General features: G+C 37.8%; 2 protein-coding genes across 3 annotated transcripts in view; one reads left to right on the top strand and one right to left on the bottom strand.

Annotated features, from left to right (window-relative positions):
- The first annotated feature begins 823 nt into the window (after nucleotides 1–823).
- Nucleotides 824–10,707, top strand: CTSO (cathepsin O). The gene is made up of 8 exons (XM_087724653.1): nucleotides 824–988; nucleotides 1,240–1,348; nucleotides 1,614–1,753; nucleotides 3,299–3,466; nucleotides 4,101–4,222; nucleotides 7,661–7,824; nucleotides 9,137–9,229; nucleotides 9,670–10,707. Exons 1-8 carry the CDS (start codon nucleotides 848–850, stop codon nucleotides 9,702–9,704), a joined length of 972 nt encoding a protein of 323 aa, XP_087580779.1. The 5' UTR covers nucleotides 824–847; the 3' UTR covers nucleotides 9,705–10,707.
- Nucleotides 10,708–11,557: 850 nt separating this feature from the next.
- TDO2 (tryptophan 2,3-dioxygenase) overlaps nucleotides 11,558–24,071 on the bottom strand; it is a 29,125-nt gene continuing 16,611 nt past the window's right edge. For both annotated transcript variants that reach the window (XM_087724652.1, XM_087724651.1), the window contains 7 exons: nucleotides 21,903–22,089; nucleotides 21,465–21,572; nucleotides 16,152–16,263; nucleotides 15,574–15,631; nucleotides 14,681–14,760; nucleotides 13,476–13,566; nucleotides 11,558–11,815 (listed from right to left, as the gene is read on the bottom strand). In XM_087724652.1, the coding sequence (XP_087580778.1) occupies nucleotides 11,662–11,815; nucleotides 13,476–13,566; nucleotides 14,681–14,760; nucleotides 15,574–15,631; nucleotides 16,152–16,263; nucleotides 21,465–21,572; nucleotides 21,903–22,089 (790 nt within the window). In that variant the 3' untranslated portion in view covers nucleotides 11,558–11,661. The remainder of the gene's footprint in view (nucleotides 11,816–13,475; nucleotides 13,567–14,680; nucleotides 14,761–15,573; nucleotides 15,632–16,151; nucleotides 16,264–21,464; nucleotides 21,573–21,902; nucleotides 22,090–24,071) is intronic.

The raw sequence follows: 24,071 nt of genomic DNA, 5'->3' as shown, positions 1-24,071 counted from the left end.
GAACAGAAAAGGTGATCACACGCTTCAATGTTGGTGAAGAGAAGGGAAGGAAAAAGGGAGGAAGAGAAGCTGAGTCCCTGGTTTTATACCCTCTCTGGCCTTTGATCTTCAGCTTGTATTCTGATTGGTTGTCAGACTCCCATGGCCCATGCAGGGGCAATTCTCTGGCTGCATTTTGATTCCAGGTTTGGTTGAGTTCTCAGATGCCATGTGGGTAAAGGGCCAATATTATCATGCCTTAATCTCATCACTCTGGACCTGAAGGGGAGAACTCTTTATTATGTAAAGTGTACTAGCTTAGGCTTTAATGGCTCATTGACAAAGGGGGACGGGCAGGAAGCTGGAGGCAGCTATTCTGTCTTTTAAAACGTTTCTCCCTTTTCACATCCAGAGAAATATCGTGCCTTTTCAATATTTCCTAGGATATTTCATTTTTCTGGGAGAGGGGGCTGGGTGATAATTTTCTACACTAGGAAGCAGGCAATGGCAGGCCACTTCCAAAACCCTTTGCTGAGAAAACTGCAAGGACTAATCCAGACATTGCCAGAAGTCCATACTGACTAGAAGGCATTAGACACACTTTTTAAAAGGAAAGATGATTAGTACGTGGTAAAGGTTTAGTGCTTCGTTTTTTTTATGTCTGGGTGTACCGTGGGATGTATCTGTCTCTTTTGCTTGTTCCTTATCTTTTGGCACTTTTGTACTTTTTGCAAATATTCAAGTAGCAAAGGCGATTAATTACAAAGGGTTACTCCAGCCAAACCGGACAAAACCTCGCCGGACCTCTACGCTTAAGCGGGAGGAGGAGGGGCCAGGCGAAAGCGAAAGGGAAATCCGACGCGCTCTCATGATCCGATGGCCGTGCGCGCTCTTAATCCTGCTTCCCTTTCTTGGGAATGGCTCCCGCTCCGAATTTGCACCGGCAAATCTCTCCCTCCCCTTTCGCAATCCCAAGGGCAGCGAGTGGAAGAAAGAAAGCGCCTTGCGGGTAGGTACGAAAGCACGAAAAAGCTCCTTCCATCCCCCGTCGTGGGTAATCTACCCACCACCCTTTTTCTTGCGCAGGCTCAGTTGGGAGGCTCCGCTTTTCAGCTTCCTCTTCTGTTTTGTTTTTTTCGCCGATTCCCCGGCTTGCGGTGTTGCTCTTTAAATTTCGGGCCCCGAGCACCCTCTTCCTTTTGCCTGGTTCACTTAATGGAGGGGGTTTGAAGTCTATTTATGGTCTATTTATTTTCCCAGGAAAGTATTAAGAGGATTAAGCACTGGAATTCATTATCCTTCGGTGACAATATTACTGCTTTGTACGGAATAAATCAGTTTTCTCACTTGTCTGCTGAAGAATTTAAAGGTACAGAACATATTACCAAATTTACTTTTTGCCGGTGGTACCCCTTTATCCTGGATGAATGCATTCTCAGAATTTGATATTATCCTTAAGAAGTTTCAAAAAGGCAAAGAGCATGCTTTGAACATGTTGGATCGTTATTGCTGCAAAAATGACCTGTATTAGTATTAAATTAAAATGTATTAAGTGTTTACTTTCAAAACAAAATATCTGTACTGATTGCAGTTGTGGTAAAGTCAAAATAAATGAATTGTTTTTTATATTAAAGCTATTTACCTACAAAGTAGGTCTTCTAAAGTTCCCAGATATGTACCTCAAGTTGCATTACAAGGAACAGACTCACCCTTGCCACCAAAGTTTGATTGGCGGGACAAGAATGTTGTTACAGAAGTGAAAAATCAAAGACAGGTAAACTGTCTATTTCTTTTTACTTAATCTCAGTGTTAATAGTTTTGGCCATAACATATTTTAATTCTATGGCAGCCTTACGCTGTAATTACAGGAGCCACAATTTATAAGGAAAAATATTTCTGCATTCTTTTCAACTTAAGTGTTGTAATGCGTTATGCCTTAGATTTGCATGGTGCAGCTTTTACTTATGGTAATTTATATTTAATTTATTACTTGGGAGCTAAAGACAGTGTACAGAGTTCTTTCCCTCATTCTCATTTAATCTTTACAAACCTGTGTGGGAAGTTATCACCCAGCCCTCTCCCAGAAAAATGAAATATCCTAGGAAATATTGAAAAGGCAGAATATTTCTCTGGATGTGAAAAGAAACATGTTTTAAAAGACAGAATAGTTGCCTATAGCTTTCTGCCCATCCCCAGCTAATGGGCCATTAAGATGGCCAGGCTAGCCCACTTTACATAATAAAGACTTCTCCTCACTGCAGCTGTAGGGGGAAGGGATATTACTCAACTCTCCACTTGGCATCTGAGAATTCATCTATACCTGGACTCAACACAGCCTAGAGAGTAGCCCCCTGCCTGGCACCATGGGAGTCTGACAACCAGTCAGAATACATTTCTTACACAGGAACAGGAAACAGAGAGGTGGGACTAAACAGGGTATAAAAAGCCTAGCAAGCCCCTTCCTCAGCCCTTCTCTCTTCTTCTTCACCAACATTGAACCATGTGACCACCTTTTCTGTTCAGGGCTCAAGCCATGTGGCCCTGTCCAACAATAAACCATCTTTCTGAGGAAGAAGGCGGGGCTTAGCAGTGAGAAGACGGAGTTTCAGGCCATTCCTGAAATTCCCCTATTCCGGAAGAAATGGACGGGTCGTTTATGACCCTAGCTGTCCCGGAGAGACAGTGAAGGTTTGGGGAGATCCAGTGACCTCAGAGACGTCCGCAGGTCTCGGGGGGGGGGCTCGGATTTCAACCCCTTTTGCCATACCTTGCCGGATTAGCTGTATGCTAACCGAAACTGCAGGCAGCCCCTAAGAATGGTAGAAGTGTTTCCAACTGGTAAGCTGGAACACCTTTTCTGTTCAGGGCTCAAGCCATGTGGCCCTGTCCAACAATAAACCATCTTTCCAAGCAGCCTCCATGTCTCCAGTGTCATCTTCCCCACTTGGAGCTGAACCCAAAAGGACATTTCTTTCAACACCTGTGACATAAGATAGATGAATGATCATGATGGGCTCAAAGTGTGCTGAGTAAACCCTATGCCAGACTAGAGACTAGGTTTTTAAAAATTATATTGCAACAGTCTGAAAGTACTTAGAAAAAACGTCTGCATTTAAAAAAAAAAACCCAACCAATATCTGTCCACCTCTCTGAAAGGAATCAAAAGGGGTTTTCTTGAAAAATAGATTGAATATTATATGTAAACTTTATACATAAAAAATCATAAGTAGTGCAGTGAGATAACATAATATGTATAGTAAACATGCTTTCTTAAACTGTTAGTCAAAGAATAATACCCATGGGATTTTTTTTCTTTCAGTGTGGTGCCTGTTGGGCTTTCAGTGTTGTTAGTGGAATAGAATCTGCTTATGCAATTAAAAGAAACACTCTGGAAGAACTCAGTGTACAGCAAGTCATCGATTGTTCATATAATAATTATGGTTGCAATGGGGGTTCAACTATTAGTGCGCTGAGTTGGTTAAATGAGGTATTTATTTAAAATCTCTATTGATAAGTTAATAGTGTTCGTGAAGAGAAGACAAATCTTATAATTATTTTTTAAAAATAGCTTTGGTTGATGTCATACTAATGCAAAAATTACCCTCCACTGCTATATTGATTTTTCAAGCTAGTGGATTGGCTTGAAATGGCTATATTGACCATGTGCCCAGGCGTTAATTACATATATTCTTCAAATATTTTCCACAAATCCCTTTAGAAATAGGATTGAGAACAGTTTTAAATTCCTGATCTCTTTCTCTTCATAGTATGCAATACAAGAAAAAGGAATTTCATGCTTGTTTGACTAGACTATTATTTAGCCCTCTTGCATAGAACCCATCAAAGATAACTTTGGAAAGCATAAATATATTGATATTTATATTGTTAATTACATATGTTCTTCAAATATTTTCCACAAATCCCTTTAGAAATAGGATTGACAACAGTTTTAGATTCCTGATCTCTTTCTCTTCATAGTATGCAATACAAGAAAAAGGAATTTCATGCTTGTTTGACTAGAATATTATTTAGCCCTCTTGCATAGAACCCATCAAAGATATCTTTGGAAAGCATAAATATATTGATATTTAATTATGAATCATTGATTTTTTTCCCCGAAGACACATGTGAAACTGGTGAGAGATTCGAAGTATCCGTTTCAAGCTCATGCAGGATTGTGCCATTACTTCAGACGTTCTGATTTTGGAATCTCAGTAACAGATTATGTTGCATATGATCTAAGGTAATACTTAATGATTATGTTTATGGTTTTTTTTCCTTGACTGGCTTAAGGTAGAGAAGCATCCACCTTCCAGATGTCACAGCTTCATCTGATCTGTGTGATGAGGGACAATTGGAGTTATGTTCAAAAATTGGTTCTATAGCAATAGGGAATTGGTATATAAAACAGATAGTTCAGTTGGTTAACAAGCAATTGAAATTATGGCAGACTTCAGAAAAGCAGATATGATCAGTCCTTGAAGTTATGATTGCTGCATCTACCCCCTGCAGTCACATCACAGCGTGACCCGTCAAAACCGCGGCCCACTAAAGCGCGCCCGATTAAAGCGCGTACCTGATGTCATCAGCAGCACGACAAATACGACCGCGGAGAAAAAAGGGCGCTTTAAAAAGCGCTTTTAAAGCAAGCCGATTCACATAAAGGTAAGGGTTAGGGTTAGGTTAAGGGTTAGGGTTAGGGTTACGTTAAGCGTTAGGGTTAGGTTTAGGGTTAGGTTAAGGGTTAGCGTTAGGTTAATGGTTAGGTATAGGGATAGGTTTAGCGTTAGGTTAAGGGTTCGGTTTAGGGTTAGGTTTGGGGGGGTTAGGTTTAGATTTACGCGTTAATTTTAAGTTTACCGCTCAGAGCGTGCTGTTTTCGTCACGCTGTGATGACGTCATGTACGCGCTTTCGTCGAGCGCGCTTTAGTCTACCGCGGTTTTGTGGTGGAACCCATCACAGTGGTGCTTGGCAGCCAGCTCATATTTATGACCAGGTTGCACTGTCTCACAGTCATGTAATCATGATTTGCAAGGCTTTGCTGTTTTAGAAAATGGCAAAAAACACTCCTGAATATGTTGGATCCACTGGATGAAGAGATGGGCCATTTATACTGTTTAAAAGTAATTCAATAACCATGTGGTTTGTGATTCACTCTTATGATTATTGCAAAAATGGTCATAAAATCAAGTTAGGTAATGTGACGTGCTTAACTTGCAATAACAACTTACTGCTAAAATTCTGGGCTCAATTGTGATCAGAAGACAAGGACTACCTATATATCTATGCTTAGATTGTCTGCATCCTTTGTCTGTATTCAAATGTATAATCAGCTTAACAATGAGTGGATGTCATCAACACAGTAAAAACTTAACAAATATTCTTGAAATGATAGCTACTTCATAGTTCTCAATAAATTTAATAGTAGTTTGGATTCTGTCCCTCTCTTCCTTTTTAGAATTTTAAATAAATTTCTTGAGTCTCCAGACACAATAAATGTATCCATCGTACATGTGGCAAAAAGCATAATACTTTTCTGCTTTTAATGTAACACGCTATTGATGACAAAGCAGAATGGTTTTTAAAATATGTGGTAAAGGGCATCTTTTTCAAATCAGGTCAATCTGTGAGGAGACAGATACATGTTATATATTTACCCAATTGTCCCTAAAAAGAAATAGATACTGTTTGCAATGTACTGACTCTTTTCCTATGTGGCCAGAATAAATAGCGATACTGAAAACAACAAAGCTGTTTCAGTTTATATAACTCATCAGAACAACCAGAATAAAAAAGAAAATCTCAAATGTTTGCAAATAGTTGAAATCCAATATTTATTCATAAATCTGTATAAATAATTAACTAATATTTACTAATGCCAGTACATAAATGAAAACTATTCATTTTCTTTTGCTTGTTCAAACCAGTATGTAAATAGTTCTAGATACATGTTTTAACAAGCAGTTCTGTTCAAGCAAGGAAAGCAGAAAAGTCAGATCTAACAATTCAGTTCCTCTTTTTTATAACTAGGTAGTATTCAACTTACAACAGTTTGTTTGGTAACCATTCAAAATTACAACAGAAATGAAAAAAAAAAGACTCTTGACCATTTTCCCCATTTACGACCATTGCAGAATCTCCATGATCACATGATCAAAATTCAGATGCTTAGCAAGTGGCATGTATTTATGACGGTTGCGGTGTTCTGAATCATGTGGTCACTTTTCGTAACCTGGCAAAGTCAATGGGGAAGCCAAGTTCACTTAACAACCATGTTACTAACGTAAGAACTTCAATGATTCACTTAACAACTGTGGCAAGAAAGCTCATAAAATGGGGCAAAACTCACTTATCAACTGTCTCACTTACAGAAATTTTGGGCTCAATTGTGATTGTAAGACAAGGACTGCTATATATGAACATGGTAGATGCAGCTGCTAGATAGACATAGAGTAGCCTAATATCGAATAATCTATTCCATGCATCTTTTCAACCAATGATTCAACTGACAGGTAATACCATATAGATTGGATTGGGATTGGATTGGGACTGGGAACTAAACTCAATTATTAAGTATGTGTTTACAAACTGCCTATCAGGCCTGCATTTATATTCCTTTTAGAATTTTGCCCTGCCACACTTTCTCTTATTTCATTATGCTGTTTCTTTAAGTATAGTCAATGGGAGGGGGGATTAGAAGGAGTAGGATTTTTGGAATGTATTGTTTTTCATTCTTTGCTAGAAGTCAAGGCCATCCTTTGTCTCCACACCAGTACACCTGACCGGAAGAAGCTGGGCATGGACGCCAGCATAGAAGAAGGAGATTGGACCATGTGATGGGTTGTGGGTGGGGGGACAAGATCATGAACTTTTAACTGGGTGGGATTCTGATGTAACTTCCAGAGTTGGGATCCCACAGCTATGTGCCAACATGCCTGCTTTATTAAATTGGAACTTTAAGCATAGTTTTGCCTTCGATTCTGATTTGATTCTACATGGTATTTGGAACGCTGACACTGCCTTGATTTAACAACATTCCCCTTGCTCCTCTCCCACCCAATTCAGCAGACTTTGGATACAGTAAATCAGTGGCCTCCAACCTTTTTGACACCAAGGACTGGTTTTGTGTAGAGAGAAGTTTCCATGGACCGAAGTGGGCATGATTTTGTGTGTTGCCTGCATCCTGCGGATGGGACTTTGCTTGTTTGTGCAGCCCAATTTCTGGCATGCCGTGGACCGGTGCCAGTCCATGGACTGTGGGTTAGGGACCCCTACAGTAAACAACTTTTGATTTCATCACCAAATAATGTAAAAAGCCTATTCAATGAATCAGTCCATCCAAGTTAAATTTTCATTTAAAGTCAAATATTTGCCTTTAATGGGACACTCGCTCTACCTGGTCCATTGCATTGAGGTGTTCTGCATTTGAATTAAATTTACAGAGTTGATTATACATTTCCCATGTTCTTTGCTTCATTTGAATAACATTTTTATTTAATTATTGGTACAGTGATAGTAAATATTTCCTAATATAAATTCACTGGCACAAGTTACTCCAGTTTCTGAATAGACACAGGAATGGTCAGCTTCTTGATATAGATTGACCAGAACTGTTTTATATCAGAGTGGTGTTTTGAGTATTGCATTCTAACTATATATCATTATTTCTGTGTCTTGCAGCAAACATGAAGATGAAATGATGAAGATGCTGATTAAATGGGGTCCTTTGTCAGTAGTTGTAGATGCTCTTAGCTGGCAAGATTATCTTGGTGGTATCATACAACATCATTGTTCTAGTGGGGAACAAAATCACGCTGTGGTTGTAACTGGTTTTGATAGAACAGGTAAACTTTCATTTGTTTATTTTGTTATTTACTTCAGTGCAAAATAGTTTTATGTTGGCTATTTATTTATGAGAAGGCCTTGCATAGATTCCTTGACTGTATCAATATATATATATATAAATTGGCTATTATACCTGAAATTATATTACAAGCTTAATTTCTCATTTTAAATCCATCGTTCCAGTTTTTATAATTATAAAGTCTGTACTTGGATACAGATACCTATACTGCATTTGTTCATACAGCCAGACCTCCACTTACAATTGGAATTGGACCTGAAATAGCAGACTTCAGCAAAGTGGTTAAGTGGCATGCCATGTGCAGTGGTGGGATTCAAATTTGTTTACTACTATTTGTGGGCGTGGCTTGGTGAGCGTGGCAGGGGAAGAATACTGGAAAATCTCCATTCCCACGCCACTCCAGGGGAAGGATACTGCAAAATTCCCATTTCCTCCCGATCAGCTGCAACTCAGGAGGCAGAGAATAGATGGGGCCAGTCAGAGGTGGTATTTACCGGTTCTCTGAAATACACAAAATTTCCGCTACCAGTTCTCCAGAACCTGGTCAGAACCTGCTGAATACCACCTTTGGCCATGTGACTGCTTTGCATAATGACACTAGCCTGGCCCGCTGAATGATCCAATTGTGATAATTAAATGCCAAGGGATGTGCCCTCTCCCTGCTCCACTAAGGTGATCCACTAATGATCACGAGTGTTTTTGTCATATTTGAGGTCCATTCCTCCAGGATTAGGGAAGAAACAGAACTTATAACTGGTGAACAATTTAGTGAACACCAGCCTTGGTGTTGCCATTTGCTAGCATTTTCCCCTTCCTTCTGAAAGGCCCAGAAAGTTCAGAGAAAAGAAAAATGCTAGCAAACAGCAACATTCTGAAAGGCTCCAAATGCTTATGTTTACTAGTATTTTTACCAGATTTGTAGTTTGTTTTTCTAACATGCACACTTCCTGAGTGGAAGGGAGGGGAAATTCCGTGACAAGCTGAAGACATAGACCTTATATCTGATGTTCTCTACACTTGCAACCTTCCCTTCTGGCTTCCCAATTGCCTTTCTGGGAAAGCCAGCAGAGAAAATTGCATGATTGCTGGGCATTAGGCAACCAGTTGTAAATATGTAAGTTTCTCAAGCACCCAAAATGAGGTCATTTAACGAGAGAGGTTGGCACAATGTTTTACAATGGTGCAAGTGCATTTCCGAACTGACATGACGGCAATTTGGCTTCCTAAGAAACCAGATTCCCTTTTTATTTTTAAAGAGAAATACTTAGATACTTAACAAAATCATTTTACAGGTGTCATTCCCTATTGGATTGTACGGAACTCCTGGGGACGTACATGGGGAATAAACGGCTATGCTCATGTTAAAATGGGTTCTAATATTTGTGGTAAGTTTGGATTCTGTATAATAGTATAATCATTATTGTCATTGTATTTAAATACAACAAAATTGGTTATTTGTATTGAATTTAAATGTGAATGATTCCCTACACAACACCTACTGTAATAGTCTTTTGTTACAGTTTGAATTTTCAGATAGTATTTTGTACACTGGAAAACTTTACTTTGATATAGATATTTATGTTTTGTGTTATATTTTATAGATGTTCTATTGTTATTCTGTTAACTACTTAGATCAGTATTTCTCAACCTTGGCGACTTGGCTATGCTGGCTGGGGGATTCTGGGAGTTGAAATCCGCAGGACTTAAAGTCGCCATGGTTGAGAAACACTGACTTAGATTAAGAAAAGTCAAAATACTTTTTAAATTTAAAAGAAATAATAGATTTTCTAAAATTTAAATGGTAACTTTTTTTCTTGCTCTCTAGGTATTGCTGATTCAGTTTCTGCTGTATCTGTATGAATTAGCTTCTGAGGATTTGTGGCAAATATTGCAGCCACTAGTTTATAATATAGAATTAAAAAAGGACTGTTGATGTTCAGATAACACCAATCATTGGATCTGAGAACAATCTTCCAGCCAGCTTCTCAAAAGTAGTTGTTGATTTCACAGTTTATCCCTTTTTTATCTTTTATATTCTACTGGAAAACCATTTGGGATTAGAAGCATATTTCTGTGTAGTTTTTGCTTCGCCATTTATGAATTTGATTCAAATTGAATAGAATCCCGCAATAATTGGAATTGCCAATTTGGATAATAGTAGGGGATGGAAGTCTTTTATACATATATACCATATTTTTCGGAGCGTAAGACGCACCAAGGTTTTGAAGAGGCAATTTAAAAAAAAAAGTTTTTGCACTCTGCAAAACTCCCCAAAACAGCCCATTTTTGTGAAACAATTTTCACAAAAATTAGCCTCGTTTTTCCCCCCAAAAAAGGCATGAATAGCCTTAAGGAGGCGGCTCCCAAAAAATGGCCCATTTTTCACAAAAACGGGCCATTTTTTTGTCAAAAAAAATGCATGCTTAGTCTTTAGGAGGCTTATAGTTCTCTGTAAGTACTCCTGGGGGCTGGGGGTGCAAAATTGAGCTAAAAACAGCCCGTTTTTCACTTATTTCTGCCCTCCCCAGCCCCCAGGAGCTCTCTGAAAGCCACCTACAGACTCTGCATGGCCATTTTGGTGAAGGGGGCGGGGTTTCAGGAGGCAAAAAATGCTGTATTCAGTGTATAAGACACACCCAGATTTTCAGCCTCTTTTTTTTAGGAAAAAAAGTGCCCCATACTCTGAAAAATATGGTAGATAATTTTGAAGTGTTTGCAATTAATAGTTGATCACAGTTGAAATATTTCTAACAGTTTAATAAGTTTTAATTAAATGTCTCAAAAGGTCATAAGAAACACTTTTTGTATAGTCATGTCAATATTATCTGATATGTTTAATAATAAAGATACATTTTTTTAAAAACTCTTACTTCCTTTGCATTTGAACTTCAAAAACTGCTCCCACTATGGTTTTCTACTTTGGTTCATAATAACAGAAAGAAATACATGGAAATTTATCATAATTGCAGATTAGCTAATTTATCTGAAAGGAAGGCAAGTCAATTCCATCAACCATCTGATAAAAACTACTTCAACTTTTTTTAAACTGGTCACATACTTTGTATTCCGTCCATTAAGCACCCATTCATTTTGACCTATCATTTTTAATGTATATCTCACAATTCTTAAGTATCTCATTTCCCTTCAAATGTTCTGTTTCTCCTGATAACATTAGTTCTCATTTCTTTATTTTAAAAAAATGAAGGTTGCTTCAAAAACATTTAATAAAAACTTCTTCCATTTTCCAATATGTGCATAACATGTTCTTGCAATCCACTCTAGCATATATTGCCAATTTTATATAAATCTCTGGTTTCTTCAGTTTTTTTAATATATAGGGCAATTTTCTTCCTTCCTCTATTCCAACTTTTTAAAACTCTTTTCAGGAGCAAGCTTTTATAAGGAAATTTGAGGGCATAATTTAACTGTAATAAACCTAAAAACATATATATATATTACAAATTTAATGCAACAATCAGAAAAATCTTGGTTCATCCTAATGAATGAGGTAAAACTGATAAAAGTAAAGCTTAAAATTGAGTTGGTTATTTCTACATATTTGTATAATTACTTAATTGAAATATATATTTTAAAATCTATATTACTATATATTGTGCATAAATACATACATACATTACATACATACATACATACATACATGTAATTAATCTACACAGTATACTTTTTAAAAAAAAACAGTGCCTCTAGGTGTGTTGACTCCACAACTTCCACGCTTTTATGCCACCATCACCATTATCAAACTAGAGCTCAATATATCAAAAGTGTGGGGTTTGTAATACTTGTCTAAGTAAAGCTGTTAATCTGAATCATCACTGCTGAAGTATGAACTATCACAATATTCTGCGGTGTAAAGGAATTTATGAAGTGTTGGATTCAGTTTTGGGATCCAGCTTCTTGGCACCAAGTAAGTTGAAAGATTGAATAAATCAACAAATACTTTATATCTGTCACTGAAAAAGAAAAAAGAAAAACATTAATGGAAATTGAATCCCATGGTATTTTATAATAACAAGCAAAACCTATAACACTAGACCCGATATATTATGAGCTTTCTAGTGATCTCAAATGCTTCTGATAATAACTTTAATTATATCCTTAACTATAAAAAGTGTGGAAAGCCTTTTACCTAATGCTCACTAATATCAATAGAGCAGCAAAAGATTGTTTGCAGCAAGGGGACACACTGAGGGCAAACATCTTTGTTTTTCTTCTTCTGGGAAGAACCTATTGTCCAGAAGATTTCAACTTTATTTGTCCCTTTAAGGTGAGCATTAACAAAAAATGTTGGTTGGAATCAACTTACCATTCACCTTGCAGATGATAATTGTGATGTGGGGATAATGATGATCTCTTATTAGTCATAATTTATAATAATTGTTTCTTTGATTAAAGGGGTTATATAAATGAATATATATATATATATATATATATATATATATATATATATATATATATATATATATATATATATATATATATATGTTTTTTTATTTGTGCTGATAAATAAATAAAGGGAGACTAGTATAGATCTATTTCAAGCTATTTAGCTCTCATCAGCTAGCCATACCCTTACTGGGAATCGAGCCTGTGCTGTATTGCCTCTAAGGCAGATGGAAGCAGTTAGCTTCCTCCCATAATTGGGGCTTACCAGGGGTTGTGACACTCGAGAGAGAGAGAGAGAGAGAGAGAGAGAGAGAGATTTTTACAACCCCTGGTAAGCCCCAATTATGGGAGGAAGCTAACTGCTTCCATCATCTGTCAATCGGCTCATCACAAGAGTCCATCACAACAGAAACCCAATATTTTTACTATTGCCTTTGTTATATTTGTGTTTTTTTTTAATTTTATTTATTTTTATTTATTATTTTTTTATTATCAGCACAAATAAAACACACACACCACACACACACACACACACACACATATATACACAAGAAGAAAGCATAATTGTGTAGCCAAACATTTATACTTTACCCACAGCATATTGTGGTTTCCTACAAACAGATCAATATGAACTCCCTTGTAAACTTAAAAGCATGAGATCTGCTCTGCAAATATTGCTAAGAAATATTGCTAAGAAGACTGTTGTCAGGCCTGCAGCTGGTTCCTTTTAGGATCTTTGGCCTGCCACACTAATATTCTGTTCTACTAGTCTATTTCATTAGTAGGGAATTGGGAGGGGGAATAGTAAGGAGTAGAATGTGTTGTCAAAATAAAAAATTCCTTCTAGAAACCAAGGTCATTGTTCTCTACACTTCTGAGCTGACCAGAACTGGATGGGTGGAACTGCCAGTGGGGCAGTGGAAGATTGGACCATGTGATGGACTTGCGGTTGTGGGGGCAAGATCATGAACTTTCAACTGGATGGGGAAACCCAGGAAGCTTTCAGATTTGGGGTTTTCCATAGATGTACTTAATAAATTGGAACTTTGAGGAAAGCTCTGCCTTGAACTCTGATTTAATTTTGGATGATATTTGGAATGCTGACAACTGTATGTAGATGCCAAATAATTATTGCTTCACATTTTCATCCATTTTTGATATGAATATGGTATGTGTCTTGCCATTCATAAATAATAACAAAAACTGAAGTTGACTTCTTAAACTTACCTCACAGTTGAGCGTAGATACTGGTAGCCTGATGAACCTCCAGTCCCAGCCTTGCTGCCAATCATTCTGTGCACCATACACACATGGTTATCTAAATATATAAAAACTTACTTAGTTCATTTTCTATTTTAAGATATAAAAAGATTATGTAACTTGCAGGTGAGAATTGTTTCATCAGTTCCACAAACTTAAATTTTATATTAGTATATTCTACTTTATTTATAATTAAATAGATGCATACCTATTTTATTTCAAAGTTGATACCATAAAAGTCTAATAAGTATGTTCTACAGGATTTAATATAGCCTAGATATACCAAAATGAGTATAAGATCATAACCTTGGAATATATTTATTACACAATATATTATCATATATAGTATTTTTGCTGCATAAGGTAGTTGTCAGGCCTGCAATTATATTCCTTTTAGAATTTTGGCCTGCCACACTTTCTCTTATTTCATTATACTGTTTCATTAGTATAGTTGATGGGAGGGGGGGAATAGACAGGAGTAGGATTGTGGTATGTATTGTTGTCATTCTTTACTAGAAGCCAAGGTCATCTTTTGTCTCTGCACTTTCACACCTGACTGGAAGCAGCTGGGTGGAGATGCCAGCATGGAAGAAGAAGATTGGACCATGTGATGGATTGTGGGTGTGGGGACAAGATCATGAACTTTTAACTGGGTGGGATTCTGATGTAATTTCCAGAATTGGGATTTACACAGATGTCTGCTTTATTAAATTGGAACTTTAAGGATCGTTTTGCCTTGGACTCTGATTTAATTCTACATGATACTTGGAATGCTGACAGTAGTTTTGTGATATCATCCCACATTCCAGATGAGCAGAAGTAAGGTTAAAATAAAATGATTTGCTAAATGTGGATTACTTCGTGGCAGAAGCATTATCTTAGTATTTCAAATGTATTCATCACTTAAACCTAGCAAAACTATGGCATGCAGAGCCATCTCTCCAGGCACGCCAACCATTGCCGGTTGCTTTTCTGGGTTCCAGCACACACATGTGCACTGGCCAGCTGGTCTTCTGGCATGCATACCAGAAACCAAAAGACCGGGATGGAATAAATATTGAGTAAATATTTAGACTGTCAGCCTTGAAAATATGTTTCATGTTGACTATAGTGGCAATGTCAAATGAAAACAATGTTATTTGCATCAAAGGAATGCTCAAAAGAGAACTTACATCTCCATTTAGTCATTAGCACATCGATATCCATAAGAGAAGTAAGAAGCTGAAAAGGAACTTGGAAGCGAGGTTCCTCTCTTAAATAATAGAAGAAAGTTGATTGAATTCCCATTTATCAGTTTGTGTTAAGGCAAAAAAAGAAAATAATAAACATAATTGGTAAAGCAATTTGAGAAAGTTTAACAGCTAAAAATAATCAGCAGAAAACAGAAAATAGATTTTAAATTTGCTTCTCAAAATTTGCTGCTCCTATTTACATTCGTTTGAATGTAAATAGGAGGCATAAATGAAGCTTAGGGTCAAAGTAAATATTTAGTGCAGCTCTCCTCCATTTGTTTTCTTATGTTCTACATGGGGGGGGGGGGTGTTTGTCAATTCAGTTTGCAAAAGATTTGACTAATAGCTTTAAATAAAATGGAATTGGGCTGACTCAAAGGAGAGATTTTCTATAGAAATCACTTGGAGAGAAAGATTTCTAGAGAATGCTCTAAGTTGTTTTTACAACATGCCCACAGCTCCCAACCTGATTTTGATGTGTAGAACTGCTTACTCCCTCCTCCTATGCAATATCTCTGCTCTGCAAATTGGGCAGGGATTAAAAACCACAAATCAGGGACAGTACAATATCTATTAGCTGCAAGGGCAATCAGGTGACTAAGGGATACAGCACAGTTTGTAAATAGTTGGTAAATGAACTGTAAACTTTTTTTCCCCAGTGCTGTTATAACTTCAAATGGTTGCTAAACAAATTGTTGGTAAGCAAGGACTCATTTTCTTATTCTCAATAATCCTAATCCTGCTTGTTAAGGATGTTAAAACAGAAACCAAACACTTCAGTAAAGAAATAACACTAGGAAAGCCATTTACAGAGGCAATAACCTTTTGCATACCTGTAGAAGTATATCATTAAGGCTCCTTTCATTGCTTTATAGGACAATCTTCTATCACCTGCAAAAATTAAAAAGTGGAAAATAATACAGAACTTCTAATGGAGATATTTATATTGTCTCTCAAGAACTGAAAATCCGCTTCTGCTAATTCTATTATTACAGATAGTCCTCAATTTACGACCCCAATTGAATCCAGAATTTCTGTTGCTTAACAGCTGTTAAGTGAATTCTGCCCCATTTTACAACTGTTCATGCCACTTTTGTTAAATGAATCATTGTGGTTGTTACAGTAATATGGTTAAATGAATCTGATTTGCCCATTGACTTTGCTTGTCAGAAGATCATAAAAGATGATCATGTGACCAGGACACTGCAACCGTCATAAATATGAGTCAGTTGTCAAGCATCTGAATTTTGATCAAGTGACCATGGGGATGCTGCAATGGTTGTAAGTATGAAAAATGGTCACAATTTATTCATAATAAAATATTTTATTCAGTGCTTTTGTAAGTTTGAACCGTCACTAAATGTATTGTTGTAAGTCGAGAACTACCTGTGTTTGCCTTTACTATGCTTACCTTTACTAAAAAGATGTTCATGGAGTTTTTCATCAAATAATGACATAAGTACTTCTTTTTGCTTCTTAAGTTCTGCCATTTGATCTTCTTTTTCCTCAGAGTCTTCTTTAGCCTTTCAAAGACAATTATTCTTTTAAAAAACACATTTTACTTATCTAATTGCATTTATGTGGAATATTTTCCCTTTGCATTTCATATATTCGCAACTTTTTCCCACAAGTCCTTTCTTTAGCTTGTGACAATCACGGTTCATTCTGTGTGCATGTGTGATTAAAATAAAACACAAAAGGTTCAAGGTTCAAGATTCATTTTATTTATATGCCGCCCGGCGGGACTCAGGGCGGTGCACAAACCCAAGGGAGGGGAAGGGAAACACAAAGAGCTACAACAAAAAAGTACAAGGGAATTTAAAACAACCAACAGCCACACGATTCGAGAGGGGAAGGCAACTCATCGACCCCAGGCCTGCCGACACAGCCAGGTTTTAACGGCTTTTCGGAAGGCCTGGAGAGAGGTGAGGGTCCGAATCTCTGCGGGGAGCTTGTTCCAAAGGGCTGGAGCCGCCACAGAGAAGGCCCTCCCCCGGGTAGTAGCCAGATGACATTGGCCAGTAGACGGAACCCGGAGGAGGCCTAATCTGTGTGATCTAATGGGTCTTTGGGAGGTAATTGGCAGCAGGCGGTCTCTCAAGTACCCAGGTCCAATACCAAAAATGTCAACATGAAAAGGAAACTACTGCAGACTTGGCTGCCTCTGCTTATGGATCAATTGATAGATCATGAACTTTTTCTAACATGGTCCTCTAGTTTTCCCAAGACTGCAGCTTTCAACACACCTGGAGGCAAATGGGAAGAGCATGGAGTATCCTAAATATGGATGGAATTTATTGACTATACCGAACTATTATCCTAAAACAAACTTGAGCATAGAAATGAATAACCAGTCTATATTCTAACAAAATAACCACATTTATTAATGACACATTTTCTTATATATCCTTAAAAACTGTTAGCTTGTAACTATATAATTATTCCTGAATTAATTTATTTTGACTATTTTATTTGTTTAAATGTCCAAATAAGAACTTTAGATTTTGTCAGATTATCTGATTCAGTGTCTGAACTTATTAAAATAAGTCAACCTCATCTACAGCACATCAACATTTGAGAACTGAACTATTTAAGAAGACATTCATGTACTATTGCCATAGATGATTGTTCTCCCCATCAGTAGAATCTGCATGATTAAGGTGACCAGACGTCCTGCATTTGGCAGGACAGGCACGCCTTCTCATAATTTTTCCCACGTCCCGGGCCATTCCCAAAAGATCCCGCTTAATTTTGGTGCCTTCTTCAACTCGCTCCCCCGCCCATCCACTGCCGCTCGCATGGGCGGGGTAGCGTAGCGAGTGAGTGGGCGGATGGGCGGGGTAGCGAGCTCGCCTTTCCAGCCCCGCTTCCGGAGAAGCCATGGGAAAGCCTCTGCGAAAAGAGCCACCTGGGGCCGTCACTTCTTCTCCGAACTCAGAGTAAGTGACGGGCGGGGTGAGTGAGTGGGCGGATGGTGGTGGGATCGCTGCCCACTCTGCAGCTGACCCGCGCCGGGCCAGGTGGGCTGGGAGGCTTTGGGCGTCCGGGCAGGAAGAGCCCGGAGGAAGGAAGAGCGGCGCTCAACACGACTCTGCTACTTCTGCTGGAGGAGCCCCTAGATAGGGAAGGCGGGTGGCGGGGCGGAGCAAGGGAGCGCAAGCAGCGGATCCCGGGCTCATATGCAGACGGAGCTCTCCAGGCACAGGAGTGCTGGAAAAGTGCTCTGCTCATGCACCCACCGGGACGGAGCACGCTCGCTCACTCGCTCCAGCCCTGCCTGCCAGCATGCTAAAGTGCCGGCATGACTTTGAAGTGCTGGCTTGCCTTCCACATCAGCCCGTGCGGAAGGCAAGCCGGCACTTCAAAGTCATGCCAGCAGTTTAGAACTCGGCCGCCATTCAGCGAAACATGTTTCGCTGAATGGCGGCTGAGGGGCACGCTAAAGTGCCGGCATGACTAAGGTGACCAGATTTTCAGATTGGTAAAGAGGGACACCTTTGACCGGGGGGTGGGGGGGCCTTGATTAAAAATTTTATACGGAGCAACAAAAATTTTCATACAATGCAAAAATAGTATTGTAATATTTTTTTTATTTCAACATAACTACAATTTACAAATATAAATTGTAACTGTTGCCAAACATCAAAATTTTGACCACGTGACCATGAGGATGCTGCAATGGTCGCTAAGTGTGAAAATGGTCGTTAAGTGTGAAAAATGGTCATCAGTCACTTTTTTCAATGCCATTGTAACTTTGGTCACTATACCACCTTTCTTGCCACAGTTCTTAAGTGAATCTTAAGTGAAGATGTTATATCTTAAGTGAATCTTAAGTCTTAAGTGAAGATGTTATACAGTAGAACCTCTGGTCACGAACGCTTCTGACCAAAATATTCACATTCTCCCCCCCCCCTGCTGATTTCCCCTTCTGCACCATTTTTTTTTGTAAGCGCCAAATTTCCAAAATTAGGTTTGATTCATGACCAAATCAGTTTGCGACCAAAGTTATGGAACAAATTATGGTTGTGACCAGAGGTTCTACTGTATTCATGCCTTTACATACTCTATATCACCTCAAAATGTTGCACAGCCTTCATAAGTTTCTAATACAGATAAAATTAAATACAATATCAAAACCATAAAAAAGTAAAATTAACCTGGCTGGAAAATCCTATGCCTGTCTTGCTATTATTACTGACACACTTGCTGCAGTATTTGATGGCTAAAAGAAAAAAAAATTGTTAAAATGTGTATTATGTTCACTCCCATGTCTTGTCTGCTGCGTTGATTTTGAATTCATTAAAAGAGTTTATTTTACATCAAATCCCTCTCATATTATTCTCCTATGTTCAATAAACCCTAAGAGACAGCATACTATCAATGTTCCCTCTAATTTTTTTTCGGTGTGAGCGGAAAAGTATAGTGTTTGAACTGCACAGTTTCATGCCTGAGCACCTAAGAGAGCAACAGTTTGAACTGCTGTCACGTCTGCTGGACATTTGCGCAACATTCCAAGCGTCAAGCGCCAATTGCGAGCAAGGTTTTAGCCTGAGGAATGCCAGGCATGAAAATGTGCCACTCAAACACTATACTTTTCCGCTCGCACTGGAAAAAAAGGCTCTCTGCTCAGCTTTTACATTGTTAGACTGGCTAGAGAGAGACATGGCACCAGCAGCCGGGGTCCTGGCATTTTGCAGATTCTGAGGTAGATATATTCTTAAGTAACATAACATAGCATATAGTCCAAACTTGCTAGACTATTTAATTGATCTTACTACTTTAAAGGGGGAGAGTTTCATGATAAATTATTTTATTACATTTATGTTGCATTTATATATTATATTTATTACATTTATATTCCAAATTATATCTTTGTATTGTTATTTTAGTGTTTATTGTCAATTTTGATAGATATTATATTGATATATCAATACTGATTTTAATCATACTAAATAACAATTACTGCTATTATTTATCAGCATTAAATATTTACAGTTTTTAATATTGAGTTAGTCATATTTTAGAATAATAGGATTATCTTTTAATAGGATAATTGGCAAAATCTAATTCAAATGTGATGGGTTGCATTCCAAAGGAATGTGAGAGGACAGGTTGCCTGCAAAATGCCAGGACCCCGGCTGTTGGTGCCATGTCTCTCTCTAGCCAGTCTAACAATGTAAAAGCTGAGCAGAGAGCCTTTTTTTTCCAGTGTGAGCGGAAAAGTATAGTGTTTGAGTGGCACATTTTCATGCCTGGCATTCATCAGGCTGAAACCTCGCTCACAATTGGCGCTTGACGCTTGGAATGTTGTGCAAATGTCCAGCAGACGTGACAGCAGTTCAAACTGTTGCTCTCTTAGGTGCTCAGGCATGAAACTGTGCAGCTCAAACACTATACTTTTCCGCTCACACTGAAAAAAAATTAGAGGGAACATTGATAGTATGCTGTCTCTTAGGGTTTATTGAACATAGGAGAATAATATGAGAGGGATTTGATGTAAAATAAGCTCTTTTAATGAATTCAAAATCAACGCAGCAGACAAGACATGGGAGTGAACATAATACACATTTTAACAATTTTTTTTCTTTTAACCATCAAATACTGCAGCAAGTGTGTCAGTAATAATAGCAAGACAGGCATAGGATTTTCCAGCCAGGTTAATTTTACTTTTTTATGGTTTTGATGTTGTATTTAATTTTATCTGTATTAGAAACTTATGAAGGCTGTGCAACATTTTGAAGTGATATAGAGTATGTAAAGGCATGAATACAGTAGAACCTCTGGTCACAACCATAATTCGTTCCATAACTTTGGTCGCAAACTGATTTGGTCATAAATCAAACCTAATTTTGGAAATTTGGCGCTTACAAAAAAAATGGTGCAGAAGGGGAAATCAGCAGGGGGGGGGAATGTGAATATTTTGGTCAGAAGCGTTCGTGACCAGAGGTTCTACTGTATAACATCTTCACTTAAGACTTAAGATTCACTTAAGATATAACATCTTCACTTAAGATTCACTTAAGAACTGTGGCAAGAAAGGTGGTATAGTGACCAAAGTTACAATGGCGTTGAAAAAAGTGACTGATGACAATTTTTCACACTTAGCGACCATTTTCACACTTAGCAACCATTCCAGCATCCTCATGGTCACGTGATCAAAATTTTGATGTTTGGCAACAGTTACAATTTATATTTGTAAATTGTAGTTATGTTGAAATAAAAAAAAATATTACAATACTATTTTTACGTTGTATGAAAATTTTTGTTGCTCCGTATAAAATTTTTAATCAAGCCCCCCCACCCCCCGGTCAAAGGTGTCCCTCTTTACCAATCTGAAAATCTGGTCACCTTATGCATGATGGTCAAGGAGGCCAAAATGAGAATAGCAGTGCCATGATTGTGCAATCATGACGTAAGACCTATTCCTATTCCTCTTATATATGCATGCAATGTTGCAACATTGCATGCATTTCCAAAAGGCCAAAGCTTCACTGCAATTCTGCTTTCATTATTTCAATAAAAGCAATCAGAACCCATGCATGCCCATTCATAAATATATGCCTCAGCAAGTTTATATTAATCCATATGGAAATTCATACATATATGGAGGTTTAACTGGCAGGTTAGAACTGCAACCAGGAAGTTTTGCTACAAATGTTGATCACCTCTGGAAAGCTCCTTTATTAATCTAGGTACGGACAACATGATAAATTGGAATACGTACCTGTACTATTGCGTATTCTTGTTGTAATCCATTAAGTACATTTGCTTCAAATTTTCCCCAGAAATTAAATCCTTCTGGTTCAAGTCCTGGTGTCCTTTCCAGCCATGCCTTATAAAACACAAGGAAGTAAACATCAAATGATTGCACCAGTTGCAATGTGTGAATTAGCAAGCTAGTGCTTACTGATTAGCCATAGCAAAACACAGCATCAACAGACAAAATAATAGGAGTAGCAGCCTTCCTTCCCATATCCCACCAGAACACCCACCCAGTTTTTAATTCCTTATATTTTACCAATACCTATTCCAGTGTGGCAAAGTTCAACTAAGCTAAAAAAATAAATAAAGAAAAAGCTGTGAACAAATCCCAAGAGTGGATGAGCCCTTTTAGATCACAACTCTGCATGATCAGTTAAATAGTAAATGAGAAAAATCATACGTTGACTAGCTGCAGTAGTGTTGGCTCTTGTTCTGATTTAAGCAATAATTCATATTCCTTTCCCTTGAAGTTATCCCGATAGTGCCTTCTGTTATATGGAACTCTCAAACTTTGAGGGACACCGATCTTATTTTCCAATAATCGAAACTGTAAGCTCTGGAATCCTGAAGCTGGACTCAGATAATCTCTTTAAAAATAGGAGAAAGAGCTGTAATGTATTATTCTGCATAAAAAAGCATGTTTGATTTTGTGGTGTTAATCTAGTACATCAAGTAATTATGAAGTTATTGAATCATCAATCTTTGTTCAAGCAATCACTCTGGACAGAATCCCAATTTTAGGCATAGAATCATATCTTTGGAAATAAATTAGATTTATGTTAATCCTGGATAACTTGTCTCATTGATTTTAATTAGGTCAATTTCGGTGCCTTCCTCCCAGCATTTTGTATGCTTAATCAAAAGTGACTCAAACATTGTAAGGCTTATTTCTAAATATATATGCCCAGTTACAGTATGTGTTTATACAAACTGGAATTAAGTTTAAACTTGCTACTTAATTTTTATTTTAATTCATCCAGAATGCCATCCAAAACATCTGAATAAGGATAGAAATACGGCATTCATATTTTTCCTAAAGGACTTGAAAAAAGTCATTCACATCTCATGTGAAGTTTCCAGCCTAATTCTTAAGTAGCAGGATGTCCTATAAGAGGTTGACCATTTCAGGTAGACCATAAAGATAAACTAATTAAGGAGAGAAGAAACTTAGAATTAAACAGAAACTTCCTAACAGTGAGAACAATTAACCAGTGGAATGACTTGTTTCAGAAGGTTTTGAACAGCATTGTACAATAGGAACAATGTTCTGTCTCCACCCCACCCCCTCAAAAAAAAACACAAACACACACAACCCACAATTTTTAAAATTTCTGAAATCTTAGATTAGTAAATTTGTGAAATTTCAATGGTTCCATGCAGGATCATTAAACACTCATGTGAGTTGGTGACCTTGTAAGATTTGGCCATTTTAAAAATATGGTAATGTATACCTTAGATGCCATCTAGTAATGTTATATCTATTTTGTATACCACAGACCTGCCAGTTAAACCTGCAATTCATATGTAGTTTGAAGTTCTTTACTGGTTTCCCCTGTGTTCATTGTTCTCTCTTTTGTATTTTTTTCCTTTTTTTTGTATTCTAGATTTCTAATCCTGTCAGGATAAAGACTTCTTCAATTCTGTGAAATGCTGATAAATTACTGTTATCATCACTACAAATCCTGATAAAAAAATAATACTGAGTATTTTCTGAGGGGTCCTTGGTGTTCTCTGAGCTTGGTTGTTTCATTATCCAAACTAGGTAATATCATCAATTCTAGAAGGGAGTGGAGTTGCTCTAATTTTATATTCTACTGGTTGCCCTGTCAGTGTTGGTGGGAGTGGTCTTGGAGATACTTTGGTTGGGTTGTTCACAGTTACCTTGTTTGGACTTCCTGTCTAGAAGCTTAGCACACTGACAAGTTAGCCAGACATAAACATAAACAATATCTACATAATGTGCAAAAAAGACAATAAACAAGCCAAAAGGGAACACTTCCCCACCAGCAATCAATACCCAGATGACAGAGGTAGGTTCCTACCAGTTTGCACCTATTCGGTAGAACCGGTTCGTCAAATCTACCGAACCGGTTAGAAGAGGTTCCATCAGCGGACCCGGAAAGCAGACCACACCTACAGAAGAGGTTCCAAAATTTTTTGAAACCTACCACTGGTCCTTGCATATGATTATTCTACACTATCATGCTCATATTTATAAAACTCAGTGCCTCTGTGAAAGGTAAGGATGACTACTGCTTTTGTGGTGCAATCAGAACATTGCGTGTGTTGAAGTTGCTTTAATGCAAACCAAAGATGCCTTTTAAAAAACAAGTTTACATCATATTCTTATGCATGCCAGGGCTGTGTGTGAGGTAATTTAAGGTGGTTCTGACAAGTGTCGTCGACATCTTCATATCCGGTCACATGGATGGCAAGCCACTCCCATCCGGTCACATGGGTGGCAAGCCACTCCCACAAAGGAGGCCACACCCACAGAGTAGATTCGAACAATTTTTGAAACCCTCCACTGCCAGATGAGTATAGATTAACAATCAAGAAGTATACAATA

This window comes from Thamnophis sirtalis, unplaced genomic scaffold (assembly GCF_051295495.1).
Source record: "Thamnophis sirtalis isolate CommonGarterSnake01/CBP01778 unplaced genomic scaffold, rThaSir2_p1.2 scaffold_10, whole genome shotgun sequence".
In the NCBI taxonomy this organism is placed as follows: Eukaryota; Metazoa; Chordata; class Lepidosauria; order Squamata; family Natricidae; genus Thamnophis; species Thamnophis sirtalis.
Note: the sequence above shows the minus strand (reverse complement) of the source record. Positions and strands in the feature narration are given on the sequence as shown.

Bases quoted from the DNA above. Each gene is read 5' to 3' on its own strand.
- CTSO (XM_087724653.1), top strand. From the start codon at position 848: ATGATCCGATGGCCGTGCGCGCTCTTAATCCTGCTTCCCTTTCTTGGG. The intron at 3,467-4,100 runs GTATTTATTTAA...TTTTCCCCGAAG, and splicing joins CGCTGAGTTGGTTAAATGAG to ACACATGTGAAACTGGTGAG. The intron at 4,223-7,660 runs GTAATACTTAAT...TGTGTCTTGCAG, and splicing joins TATGTTGCATATGATCTAAG to CAAACATGAAGATGAAATGA.